Source organism: Natator depressus, chromosome 2 (genome assembly GCF_965152275.1).
Source record: "Natator depressus isolate rNatDep1 chromosome 2, rNatDep2.hap1, whole genome shotgun sequence".
Lineage (NCBI taxonomy): Eukaryota > Metazoa > Chordata > Testudines > Cheloniidae > Natator > Natator depressus.
In genome coordinates this window covers 184,105,808-184,119,565 of record NC_134235.1, presented here as the reverse complement: position 1 = coordinate 184,119,565, position 13,758 = coordinate 184,105,808, and the positions used below count along the sequence as shown (strand labels likewise).

At 39.3% G+C, this 13,758-nt stretch overlaps 1 protein-coding gene across 1 annotated transcript in view; it reads right to left on the bottom strand.

Moving 5' to 3' along the window:
- The window catches only part of KIF15 (kinesin family member 15), a 54,688-nt gene that overhangs the window by 25,286 nt on the left and 15,644 nt on the right, over nucleotides 1–13,758 (bottom strand). The window contains exons 12-21 of the mRNA XM_074945517.1: nucleotides 13,182–13,391; nucleotides 11,622–11,799; nucleotides 10,627–10,768; nucleotides 9,110–9,251; nucleotides 8,056–8,250; nucleotides 6,938–7,045; nucleotides 5,569–5,674; nucleotides 4,281–4,446; nucleotides 1,279–1,429; nucleotides 88–173 (exon numbers count right to left, since the gene is read on the bottom strand). Coding sequence (XP_074801618.1) covers nucleotides 88–173; nucleotides 1,279–1,429; nucleotides 4,281–4,446; nucleotides 5,569–5,674; nucleotides 6,938–7,045; nucleotides 8,056–8,250; nucleotides 9,110–9,251; nucleotides 10,627–10,768; nucleotides 11,622–11,799; nucleotides 13,182–13,391 — 1,484 coding nt within the window. The remainder of the gene's footprint in view (nucleotides 1–87; nucleotides 174–1,278; nucleotides 1,430–4,280; nucleotides 4,447–5,568; nucleotides 5,675–6,937; nucleotides 7,046–8,055; nucleotides 8,251–9,109; nucleotides 9,252–10,626; nucleotides 10,769–11,621; nucleotides 11,800–13,181; nucleotides 13,392–13,758) is intronic.

Sequence of the window (13,758 nt, the reverse complement as noted above, 5' to 3'; positions counted from 1 at the left end):
CAATAGCAAGAGCTACAAAAAAATGAAACTTAGCATAGGATGAAACCATTTACTTCAACTGGAAATCAAACCCACAACAATACTCACTTTGAATTATTTTCTTTGTCTTCTTGTAATTGCAATGTTAGTTTTTGATTACGTCCTTTTTCTGTTTCCAAAAGTTCCAAAAGATTCTAAAACACAATATAATTTTTATAACATTCTGTTTGAAGTATACAGATTAAAATAATATTTTAATTCTTTTCTGTTAAGAGGCCTTTGCATATTTGGTACCAACATATTAATATAATATTTCTAAAAAAATAATTTAAAACCAAAAGATTAGAAAGGAGGAAGAAAAAATAATACAACTCAAAATGCTACACAAAGCATAGACAAAACAGAAAAAAAGAGTTCTTGAACCTTGCCCTGAATAATTCTAAAGGTAAACTCTAGTGCATACTGACAAGTCAGCAGTTCTAGTGTCACCCATCTCAGTTGTCGTTACGAGAGATAGCAGTCCTATGGTTAGATAGGATCCTAAATTATTTAAGACTTAGGGGGCACAAATTGACAGAATTTTCTCTAAATTAGGTTTTAATTTTTTTCAGTTGTAATACTATACAGTGTTAATTTTAAAAAGGAACATATAGTTTCCATTTTATTTCTTTAAATGCCAAAAGAGAATCTTGAAACAAGTTTGCTGATTAGGTAGCCAGCATACAATGCAGAAAGAAGGCAAAAGCATTTACAAAAGCCCTTGAGCAGCTTTGGTGCTGTGTTCTGCGATCACTGAAGTCTGTGAAAGGTTTTCAAGAAAAGCAGCAACCAGATGACAGGACAGTGATCTAACACCAAGAAATAATAAATCAGTATGACAAGACCATTATTGCCAGTGTATAAAAGCACCAACTTTCAAATATTTCAGAGATGCCTCTTTTAAGTCAGAATTGAAATCTGAACCCTCCAGGGTACTCCTCCCAATATTCACCTCAAAAGTAATGCCCAGTTTCTTTACCAATTAGCCCATCTTAATTAAACCCCATCAGATAATGATTTCTTTGGCAGACAACAGAATTTTTGCATAATGTGACTGGATGTCTCTTATAACCAATGGTTTCAAGAGTCAGCTGGAAAATTAAATAAACTTCTGGAAGTAACACCTTCCAGATAGGACCGCTATCAAAATAGTGAAATTTTTTGGCCTAAGATTGGTAATGTCATTTTAATGAGATGAGTTACATAATTTGATTAAATGAGAGGTGCGATTATACTGTGTAACAGCTTTGGCTTTCTTACATGAAGCTCGGTTTTCAGTGCTTCAGTTTCTTGTTTGTTGTCTTCAAGCTGTTGCTTCAGCTGATCAGTTTCAAACTTCATTACTTCCTGTAAATTGTCATATTCATCCTGCAGACTTGTTTTTCCTTCAAGAATCTTTTCATGTTCTAGCCTTCATTAAAAGTTTTTTGACATTATTAGAAAACAAGAATTTGTACTGGACAATAAAAATACCTCAACTATATTTTAAAAGCTATAAATAATCCAGAGTGCAGTCTTGTTTTATAAAAAATGGATGTCATGTCAAGACTTACAGGCTTTGGTTATGTCATTTTTATCACGATATCCAAAATATTAAGTGACACCTCAAGCGTTTTAAGGGGCATTGGTGGAGATGGTGGGAGAGAGGCTGTGCTGTTTTGGACGTACAGCCACTGCTGTTTTCCTCTAAAAAGAGCCAAAATTTACATCCTTCAATATTTTAAGTGATACTTCAGTCACCATCAGTCATTGTTGGTCTGCTGATGGTAGTGTGATTAACATCAGACTGGCCCTGTGTATTCACACATTTATTCAGTTACATTTTCTCTTACTCATGTATAGTTTATTTGTCTCACAAGAGCTTCCTGTATATTGTATAGCTGGATTTGTTTTCTTTTAAACTGTTGTCTTGAGGAATATTTAGGTCACTTAATACTTATTAAGGTTAAAAGTAAAAAATTAGAGGGGCTATGCACCTGCTGACACAGATTATGAAACATAAAACGAATACAGAGCTGGTAGATTGGTATTTACTAGAGCACCTCTAAAAGGGTCAGTCTCTTAATATTTAATTAGGGGCAGCAGTGAAACCATGTCAGTAGTTTTGATGCATGGTTCTCGATCTTCAATATATTACTTAGAAGATGTCAAATGCCACACAAGATGTAATCCCAATAGGATGCAATAATGCAGTCAAGACCACTTGTCATCTTGCTTAATGGAAAAGATTTCCCATGTATTGAAATTGTGTTACTTTAGTGCAAATGTGCCTGTTTAATATCACTTGCTATTGACTGATAAATAAAACTTTACCAGTTTCCTGCTCCTAATAGCACTTAATGTCAATTATAGCGTGAAGTACAGAAAGATTTTCAATCCTGAATTGCCAACCTTTGAACAAACTGATTTTAAATGTATGTTTTCATTTTAGTTATATGGATTTTTCAATGCACACAACAATGTGAAGCAGTGACATCATGGGCAGACTAGAGTGAGGCTTTTCATTTTAGCATTAAAGAATTGAAAAAAAGACTGGCTTCCTCAGCAAATTCACTCTACTTAAGGGAGGTCCGAACACTTACTGGAAAAATCACATTTACAGTAGAACCCCAAAGATACGAACACCAGAGTTATGGACTGACCCAGTTTCACATGGTGTCCTGTTGACTGAAGTAACCAATCAGGCAGCAACAGAGACCCCCCCCCCCCCAAAACCAAAAAAAAAACACCAAAAAACCAAAAACCAAAACTGTACTGTGCCTGTATTGCAGGGGTGGGCAAACTATGGCACGGGGGCCACATCTGGCCCTTCAGATGTTTTAATCTGGCCCTTGAGCTCCCACTGGGGAACGGGATCCAGGGCTTGTCCCACTCCATGCGGCTCCCAGAAGCAGCAGCTTATCCCCACTCCGCACCCCAAGTGCTACCCCCGTAGCTCCCATTGGTCAGTATCTGTGGCCAATGGGAGCTGCAGGGGCAGTGCCCGTGGACGGGGCAGTGCGCAGAGCCACCTGCCCATACCTCCGCTTAGGAGCTGGGGCGGGGAGGGGAAGAGAACATACTGCTGCTTCCGGGAGCTGCTTGAGTTAAGCACCGCCCGGAGCCTGCACTCCTGACCCTCTCCTACACCCCAACTCACTGCCCTAGCCCTGATCCCCCTCCTGCACTCTGAGCCCCTCGGTCCCAGCCCAGCAAACCCTCCTGCACCCCCAACCCCTCATCCTCAGCCCCACCCCAGAGCCTCCATCCCCAAATGGAGCCCTCACCCCTTCTGCCCCCCAACTGCAGTCCAGGGCCCACTCCCACACCCTCAACTCCTCATTTCTGGCTCCACCCCAGAGCCATCACCCCCTCCCACATCCCAACCCCAATTTCGTGAGCATTCATGGCCCACCATACAATTTCCATATCCAGATGTGGCCCTCAGGTCAAAAAGTTTGCCCACCCCTGCTGTATTGCATCTTAAAGGTCGGCACATTTGGGCTGGCTGTCCCCACCCCTCCCCCACGAGGGGCAGCCACTTACAGCAAGAGGCTGGGGCTGCCAGCCCAAGGCACCTGGAGCCAGCTAAGCAGGAGCAGCACTGGGGTCTGCGCTGCTTTCACCTCTCCCACCCGCCCGCTGGAAGGATGTGCTGCTTTTATCCCCACCCTTCTCCGGCTGGTAGGGGGATACACTGTTTTTACCTCCCCACCCTGGGGAGGGGGACACACTGTTTTCTCTCTCTCTCTCACACACACACACACACACACACCCACCCCCAACCACCCATCCACCCATCCAGGGGAGGGAGAAAAGCTTGCAAACTCCTGCCAGCACCGAGTAGGGAGCTCAACTGATGCTGAAGCCTGACCTGGAGTATCAACTGCTGGATCTGGAGCTTGAACTGCGCTTTGTTCAGAGTTAGGAACATTTCAGAGTTACAGACTACCTCCATTCCCAAGGTGTCTGTAACTCTGAGATTCTACTGTAATGGAAAAATGCTATTAGGCACAAATGCTAAAATTAAGGGGGCTTCTCTGTCATTGATCTGTTAATTTCACCACCTTTTTTCCCTATCTTCTAAATATATAGGAAATAGCTGAGCCTGTAAAAGCAGTGTGTGTACATTCAAAAAAATACAGTGGTTAACTTGAGCTCTGCTTTATAGGAAGGATTATTTACAGTGAAAGTTAGCATATATTAGCATAGAATTAAGAATCTGGATGCACTCTCATGTGGAAGGCTTAAAAGCTTCCACTAAGAAGGAGCTGACCACATACCTAACATTATCCAGTTGGAGTTGTACATCCATGTGTCTCATAGAGAGCTGACTCATTTCCTTCTCTTGTTTTTCTCTGAAGGTGTTATACTCCATCTTTACAGCAGACAGCTCCTTGTCTGCAGACTGCAGGACTACGCGTAAGTCATGGACTTCACTTTTTAATACTGTCAAAAACATGCAGAAATGTATGAAGTTTTGTTAATTTATAAAACTGCTCACTTGCAGATGCAATATCAGGGATGTTGAAAAATCTTATGTGAAAATTAAACAAAACTACATATAATTCTCAGTAAAAATGGCCATTTCCTCAAAAAAACTGTGGGGAAAAATAAACTTAAGGAGAAAAAAAGAGGCAAAGAATGCTCAGTGAAGTACTGACTTGCAGAAAAAGTGTACACTGAATCAAAAGGATGCTAGAAGGGGGGCATGTAATTGTAACTCAGAATTGGTAAACTAAATGCATGTTAACCCAATTTAATTTTATTGGCAGTAGAGGGTAGATTTTTATTTTATTGGAGGGTAGATTTAGAACTTGCTTATTGTTTAAGTGTTCTCACATTTTACTGTATTTTGTATTTTTAAAAGTCATCTTAAGTAGGTTTACCTGTTTACCACACTTGTGAGTTTTAAATATTCTATATTTCTCATACATTATTAGCTTAGTATAATATGGAAAAAGAAAAGTCCAACTGCTTCTATACTAGCTGTACCAGGAAAATGAGTTCAAACATGACTATATTTCTAGTTGTCTAACCAATCTAACTGGAAATGTCAAAAATACATAGGTATGTATGCCCTCAGAATATAATGCAGGCATTCTAGTAGACTCACACCAGAAGGAGTTAAGACAAGTGAAGACCTTTTTTTAAAAACTTAAAATGATAGAAGGGAACAAATAAGAAGGAAGGTTAAAAGTTGCTCCTGAATGTGGGACTGCAGCTTGGTAGAATGACCGTTCACCTTTTTCCTTTTTATTATTTTAATTTTAACCTTCTAAAACAATACTCCATATTCACTTAGGATGAATCATCTCCTTCCATTGTCTATAGCTGAAGATCCTGTGATATAGAGGAGGTCAGAGTAGATGATCTGATGGCCTTTTCTGGCCTTAAACTCTATGACCAGCTATGCAGGTTGATCAAAAATGGACAGGAAAAATTACTCGGGCAGAATTATATATAACTCATTACCCAACCAAAGCAGTTATTCAATATTTGTCATAGTAGCTTCAAAACATGAAAACTCTTGAGAAATTCAAACAGCATTTCAGTGCTACACGGACTTACTATCTGTCTTGCTTTGAGCATCTTGAAGTTGTGTTTTGAGAAATGTTATCTGTCCAAGGAGCTCCTGCTGTTCTTTATTCCAGTCACTTCTTTCTGATGAGAATAGCTTTAGAAGAGAAATAAAATTTAAAAATGGAAGAGAAGTATAGGACTGTATAAATCTTAGTTGAAATAATAGAAATATTTTTATGTGTTGTGTACTTTCCAGCTCTGACTATGTAAGATGCATTTTTCTGTATGCTGAGAAAGTTATTTTGGATATTTATCATCAAACCAATCACATGAGTCCTGAACATTCAAGCGTGTTATGGTTGCGAATAGCTGAGTAAATTGGAAGCCCATAGAGCAAGAAGAACTATTGAAGTAACTGAGGAAGCAATCTGAGATGAAAAAAGGACCTATCAGCCTCACTTTAAGTACCCTTCACCTGATAATTTAGAACTTCAAATCTGCTCCTGAGCTGAAGTAGTGGAAGTGTGGAGGAAGACTGATGCTCTTCTCTGTCAATCCCATCTTTCCTTTGCCACACTCATCTTTTCTACTCTTCCACTACAACTCCCACTGTACCACAAAGAGAGCATGTTATCTGCTTTATGGCATTACCCTAAAAATCTATTCCTTAATTTTAAGGTGAGTTCACCATTTATAAGCTCTGCCTATCAACAAAAGTGAATTGTATAATTCAGTGGAATAATTCCTCACATCTAAAATGTGTATTTTGTCTTCAGGGAACTTTACAATCTTCCCAAACTCTTAATGAGATAGATAACCACTATAGGGAGGTAAGGGGGCTAAGAAGAGATTAAGTGACTTAACTCAAGATCACGGGGGGTGCTGTATCGTATGTGTTACACATTGCAGAAAAATATTCCACACAACTATTTTAGTTTTGGTTAGTTAGGCTGGGTAGATCCACAAATAGAAAAATAAAGAGGACCTGTACACTTTATATGTAGTAATGACAGTTTTGTTTATTCACAGCTAGAAGTAGGAGTATTTTTAGCACTGCAAAATTTTAGAGAAAATATTTTTTGGTGACAACTGATAATTTACCACACATCATGAAATTGGGCAAAAAACACCACCAGTAGGCATCCTGAGTGCCTCGCCATTTATACTTTTACTCTATGATCAAGCAGCTTTAGATATTTCAAAATAAGTTTTAGAAAGCACTGATGCTGGCTGTTGTCTAGCTGGTCTTTCTGCTCAGTTCTAGTGTTATAATTTTAGCAGTTTTGCCTCTTAAAAATCCAAGTAATATTTTAAAATTCACTAAAGAGGGGCCTGAAAATAGCTGAGAAATGTGATTGATATTCACATCTTTTGTATATACTCTCTCACAAAAATCTGATTTATACAGCTACCTCACCTCCTGCATTTGTGCAGAATGATGCTCCAGTTTATCAATATGTTGCTGAAGTTTTATGTTCTTACTTTCTTCCTCATCTAGCTTGATCTGAAGAGTGCTCAGTTGTTCCTGTAAGATGGCAGACATGCATAATTAGAAAGCTTCTCTTCCCATTATTTTCACATGGCATATGGTCAGACCTGTGTACACCAAATACTTAAAATAGTCAAGATTTTTGTCTTTATGGCTTGAAGCAAGGACATTCAGAGAGAGAACTATTGGTTTATCAGTACCACAGGGATATCCTTTACTCCCAGATCTCTGGGAGATCCCTCAAAGCAAAATACAAAAATGGGATCCAATCCTGCAAACATGCACATTCTGAACTTTATGTATGTATGTATGTATAAGTTTGATGTATTCTGCTCTTCAAAATACACAAAAATGGACTAGAGATTTCTGGGAAGATCTGTGAGCTATATGAAATGTTTGAGGGCAGTTCAGCAAGGAGTTCTGTGGTATACAAGTTTTCATATTAATGAAAATTAGAGCCACATTATCAAGATTATCTCAGACACTTTGCTTTGCTCTTCTATGGCAAAAGCATCTCTTTTCAGGAAATTTAAAAGAAGGATAAAAGGACTGAGGTTTTACACAGTTTTTAAACAGGTTCTCAAATAGTGCAGTCTCTTCTAGCTTTGAACTAAGCCACAGTTTTGAATGGTGGTGGCCCCTCTGCCTGAGTCTCCTTGTGATGGAACATTTTGGTTTGAGTATTCAGGTTTAAATGCCCAGGAGTGTGCCATTTCTGCTAAACTAAGACTTCTCACAAAATATAAATGAATAACATGTAGACAGAGAAAATGCATAACAAGTGTGAACTCTCTTAGTGGAGTTTACACTGGAAATGCTAAAGGTGAATAAGTACAGTATAGCATGCTAATAGGCATCACAATAATTTACTAAAATATTTATTAAACACTTACTTTGGTTTTATAAGTGAATTGTTACATTAAAACCAAAAGTTATTTTTGGTGAAAAAATGATATTACTCAATGAGTATCAAAACATGCTTTTGTAAAAAAAACCCCAAACAAAACAATTACATATGCACTTCCACTCTTATTCTGAAGATTTACCTGCACCATTCTGAGCTCCTCAGCAATGGCCTCATAAGCTTGTTCATTCATCTCCGGAGGAACTGGCTCATTGAAAATATTATCCACCTCCCCTGAACTCTGAATATCCATGGAATCACAGACCAAGATTTCAGGGCTTATTCGTGGCACCAGACGAGACCTTAGTTGGTAAGCCTTTGTCGGAGTAGTCATGCTCTGTTGCAGAAATTATGAAGGAAGCATTAGTTTAAATATAAAATAGACAGATTATAGTTAAGGCAAAGATTGTGTCACGGATATTTTTAGTAAGAATCACGGACAGGTCACAGGCTTCTGTGAATTTTTTCTTTATTGCCCGTGACCTGTCCCTGACTTTTACTAAAAATATCCATAACAAAATGGGGAGCTGCTGGGCAGCTGTCGGGGTCAGCAGGGAGCTCTGGGGCCCCCACCACAATGGGGGCTTGGAGCTCCAGGGTCCTCCTTCACCCCACGACTCAGAGCTGTGGGGTCCTCTTCCGCCTGTGGCAGCTGGAAGCTGAAGGGTCCCCCCGGCACCTGCGGTAGAGAGGAGCTGTGGAGTTCCCCCTGCCGCTAGGGAGATCCAGGGGCCTCAGGTGGCAGGGGAACCCCGCAGCTCCTGGACGCTGCGGGTGGTGGCGGGACCCTTCAGCTTCCAGCCGCCTGAAGTCACGAAGGTCTTTGGAAGTCACAGGATCCATGACTTCCGTGACAAAATTGTAGCCTTAATTATAGTGTAACACATTTCATAATTCTATAAACAAAATACAGGATAAAGTAAAATGGTCAAAGGTGGTCAATTACATTCCACACAACGGCATGTTTTTCTGATTTGCAACTCAGTTACAAGCAGTAGTGCATCAGGAAGTATTTCAGAACAAGAGATAGAAATGAAGATATCACTTTAATCATATAGCGAGTTTATATACTGGAAAACTTGTCAGGCTAAGTATCTTACACTCTGATTTTTACTAAAGAAATCTTTTGTTTCATCCAACTCATATGTAACTATATACTGCTGTATTTACAACCTCTCTTTAACATATTCCTGTACCTTAATAGTTTCTCTGTGCATTTTATTCAATTGAGAGACTTCATGACGTTTGTGTGCCTTGGTTGCCTCCAAAATATTTTCAAGATGCTGGTTTGCTTTCTGAAGGGATTGAAGTTCTGACTCCATTTCCAGATGCCTTTTCCTGTTTAGACATAAGATTTTACCTCAAAGCCCAAAAGTCATCATGCACTCTATCATTAGTCTGACAGTAAGGTGCTGTGTAATTGTCACACTGAAAAACAATTCCAGACACTTTCATCCAAGCCATCAAAATATTTCAATTTTGAGATTATGCTATTTATAGGATCAGTGGGGACCCCATTAAAAGAGCTATTAAAAGCTGCTTTGTGATCACATAATTAAAAAAATATATGCACACTTAAACACAGCCTTAAAATGGAAAAATTGCTTCCTCCTTTATCCAGCAACACCTGAGTTCAGAGCTTTTTGTTTCCTCTAAAGAACAGATCACATCACCCATACCAAAACTTTAAGCATTAATGATGTTATCCACAGTTACATGTGAATCAGAAACCTGAACTGAAGTGCAACAAGATTAATAAAAACCTCTAAACATTTTTTCCAAGTATTATTAAGATTACTTTGACTTGTTAAAATAAATACTTAAGAATGTTATTAAAGGTAAGTGGAAATTTGGGAAGATCTTTCACTGTATAATATTTAGCTGTTTTGTATGTCAGTAGTGTGATAGCTGGCATCATTCACATCACTGCAGTGTCAAGAGTCTTGTGGAAGCATGGATTGTTTGTGTTTCGTGTTATCACCAGAATGGGAAGTGGATGATCTCAGAGTCAATAACAAAACTTCATAAGCATCCATGGGAGCAGGATCTCAGCTTACTGCTGCTCAGGACAGAGTAGAAACTGGTGTCCAACATATTTGCTGAACCATTAAGTTTGTGGGTAAAACTATTTAAGCTTTAATATATGGGTTTTTTAAATGTAGGTTCCTTCATGGTGCCTCTCTGCCCCCTCCCCATTCTCCGCCTACCAGACTGGAGGGAGGGGAACTCGGGGCTTCTGCCCTGTGACAGGGTGGTGGGGCTAGGGACTTCAGCCCTGCGGGAGGCATCTGCTGGGGCTCAGGGCAAAATCATGAAAAAGTAAAACACAATGGATTCAGCCCTCCCTTTGTAGCCAAGTGGACTTCTACTATACAGATCAGGATTTGGGGAGACTGCACACCATAAAGATCTGCTCTGCAGGGACTACCTACATCCTAATGTGAAGAAGCAGGAGCAGGGTAAGTCGATCTCCAAATATACAAGACTGATGTGATGTCTGTAAACTGTTGCTCAATAGACTGTGATGATATGGGGAGGATTATGTTTTCCCTTTCTCCCCTCACTCTGACTCTCTCTAGAAGACAAATTTACTTGGGTTGTATTCTGGGTCCAGGATTTGACCATAAAAGAATATAAATACAGGTCTATCCTAGAAAAATATATTTTTCAGAAGAATATTAGTTTAAAACATTTCTACATTGTTTCCTCTCACTTAGTTAGTTCTTTAAATTCTTCATATTCTTGTTTTGAACTTTCCAGTTCACTCTGAGTATGCAGCAGGCGTGCTTTCAACCTTTCAAAAGATACCAGTGAATTGCTTTCTGTTGATGTAGTGGTGGAATACAACTGATGACCTAAGAAACAAACAACAGATATCCTCTGATATAATCCTGAACTCACAATCATAATAAGCTCTATCAACAAAATAAGAACAATTTTTTGAACATTTCAGCAACTCAGACTAAGCCAACTGGACACGAACAATAGTGCTTATGTTCATGTGGATTATGTAATTATTTTTATTATTTGTATTACTGTAACAGCTAGTCATGAAGCACAATCCCACTGTGTTAGGTGCTGTGCAAAAAGAGAAGAGAAAGACTGTTCCTGCTCCAAAGAGCTTGCAACCTAAACATAAAGAACGAGACAACAGATGGATACACTCAGACTCATCGGGAAGAACAGGGAAACAGTTAGACAACATTGGTCAGTATGACAGACAATGGTTGCAGCACACTAGTGGTTTAACCATTGCCAAATTTTTTTGCATCACAAAAAAGGATGAAATAGAAAACGAATATGTATTGCAAACTACTATACAGTATTATCACATGCACTGAAGAAGGGCACTTTTAAAGAATGTTTTTAACACTACCATGTGGTAGATTAAATTGATGAAAAGTTTAACAATTAAAATATAAGTTTTGCAAAAGTGTTTCACATTGAGACGTGTGCATTTTGTATTATGTTTAGACAAACATTGCTTATGTAACATCGTAGGTTTTTCATTTTAAAAATATGTTAAAATATGAATTTAATAAAGAAGAATGTTAAACCATCAAATTCATATGATCATTAGAAGCACTGCCACTTAAAATACTTTAAGTGCTAATGAAAATACTTAGGATTTCTCAAAAATAGACTAATTATTACATTTTAAAAATGAGTATTAGCTTATGAAAGGAATATGTCATAGTGTATTTTTACCTCCATTATTTTTCTCTGTGGCTGAAGCCTCCAAGAAAGCTTTTTCTAGTTCTGCAATGGTCTGAGCATCAAGTTCTTCAGCCCTTTTCACTGACTGTAAGGAACGAAGTCGTTTGTTCTCCTCTCTGAGGCTGTGATTCTCCATGGCATACTTAGCAATTCGTGGGTGTTGTTCCATCTGTGCATATGTGACATACGGATATTTGTTGAAGTGTTGCAAAAAAGCAAAGTAGTTTACAAAAAAAAGGCTATTTCACGGAGGATTCAGTATACAAGGCTGCCAATCTGTCACCTTTCACAAGCATTAAATTGTAAAGGAAAAGAAAAAGAGGGCTTCCCTAAACCAAGGAGGACTGTTCAGATTTCTTAAAGAGCTGGAAACTGGTTTTATTACTTCACTGGAATTTACTCTCAAAATGTGTATACATGAGTAAGTAATGATCAAGGAATTAATCAATAAATTCAAATTTTAAACATTCTGTAGTACACCTCTATCCCGATATCACGCGGTCCTCGGGAGCCAAAAAATCTTACCACGTTATAGGAGAAACTGCTTTATATCAAACTTGCTTTGGCCTCGAGCATTTCCATTATTAATAGTCACTTCCCGCCCCGACTAACCCCTCAGAACCCCTGACCCATCCAACCGCCCCCTGCTCTCTGTCCCCTAACTGCCCCGCCCCCATCCATACCCCCGTCCCCTGACCGCTCCGCCCCCAGAACCTCTGAACCATCCAACCCCCCCTGCTCCCTGACTGCCCCCCCCCCCCCCCGAGACCCTCTGCCCCTTATCCAACCCCTCGGCCCTGGCCCAGCACCCTTAACATGCCGGTCAGCGCGGCGCATCGGAGCCAGACACACTGACCCACCGGAGCGCACAGCCCCCCCCCCGAGCACTGCTTTACCACGTTATAGCCGAATTCGTGTTATATCAGGATAGAGGTGTATTGCAGGAGGGACATAATTTTAATCCTGATCATTACATATAAACTTCTTCCTCTAGAAACATTAGGATCACAATTTAGCCTAGAATATGTAGGCTCAACTACAGAATTATTAAAGTAGTCTGTCTTTTTGTTCTTTTTTAAAACAGGGCTGAGTTTCCTAACTGCAGTGATAAGAGCGTTCCTTAACATCAGGAAGCCTATCAGTGATTTAAACCAAATAGCATTAAGTACAGTAATTTCACAGTTTAGAGTACTGGGTAGATCAGGGATTGGCAATCTTTGGCATGCAGCCCGGCCTGCGCCACTTCCCACAGCCCCCATTGGCCTGGAATGGCAAACCGCGGCCAGTGAGAGCTGCGATCGGCCGAACCTGTGGACGCTGCAGGTAAACAAACCGTCTGGGCCTGCCAGCGGATTTCCCTGACGGGCCGCGTGCCAAAGGTTGCCGATCCCTGGGGTAGATTGTGCTCATGATACCTTTCAACTAAATACCATCAGTGATCAAGGTCAGTTGTTTCATTATCTTTAAACAATAAAGAAGTTCTTTCTTTTTGTGTTGTTCATTAGCTTCATCAGATTGTTTTGGAATGGAACAATAAGTAAAAATATTTACCTGTTCTTTCACTGTCCGCAATTCCTCCCTCAGTTCACTGATGAGATCATCCTGTTCTTTGGGCACTAAACTGCCACGAGCCTCTTTGTGTAATCTCTCCAGGCGAACTATATGGTCCTCCCGGAATTTAACTATCATTTTACTGGACTGAATGAATTTCTCCTTTTTGCCACAAAGATCTTCTAGTTGAGCAACTTTTTCTAACAAAGTCTTAAAAAAAATAAATGTACTCATTTAGTAGTGGGGAAAAAAAGGACAATGGCAATCTCCAAATAGATATATTTATCACAAACTTAAACAAGTTATACCATACTACCTATAACAATATTTTATGTGCAAAATTAAAACATTTTATTATCCCATTCATATTTTTGTAAGCGAAAGTGACCTTGTGACTTTTTTTAAAAAAATCAACTCATTATGGGGCACAATCCGATTATTAATCAAAGTTTTCTTATATTTTTTCTTTATCAAACTTGGACATTACCTTAAAAATTCACAATTCTACTAGTGTATAATCTCTCCTTCTGGTAACTACACTTTGCTGTCTTTGTAAACAGAATTTATTTAACAAAGC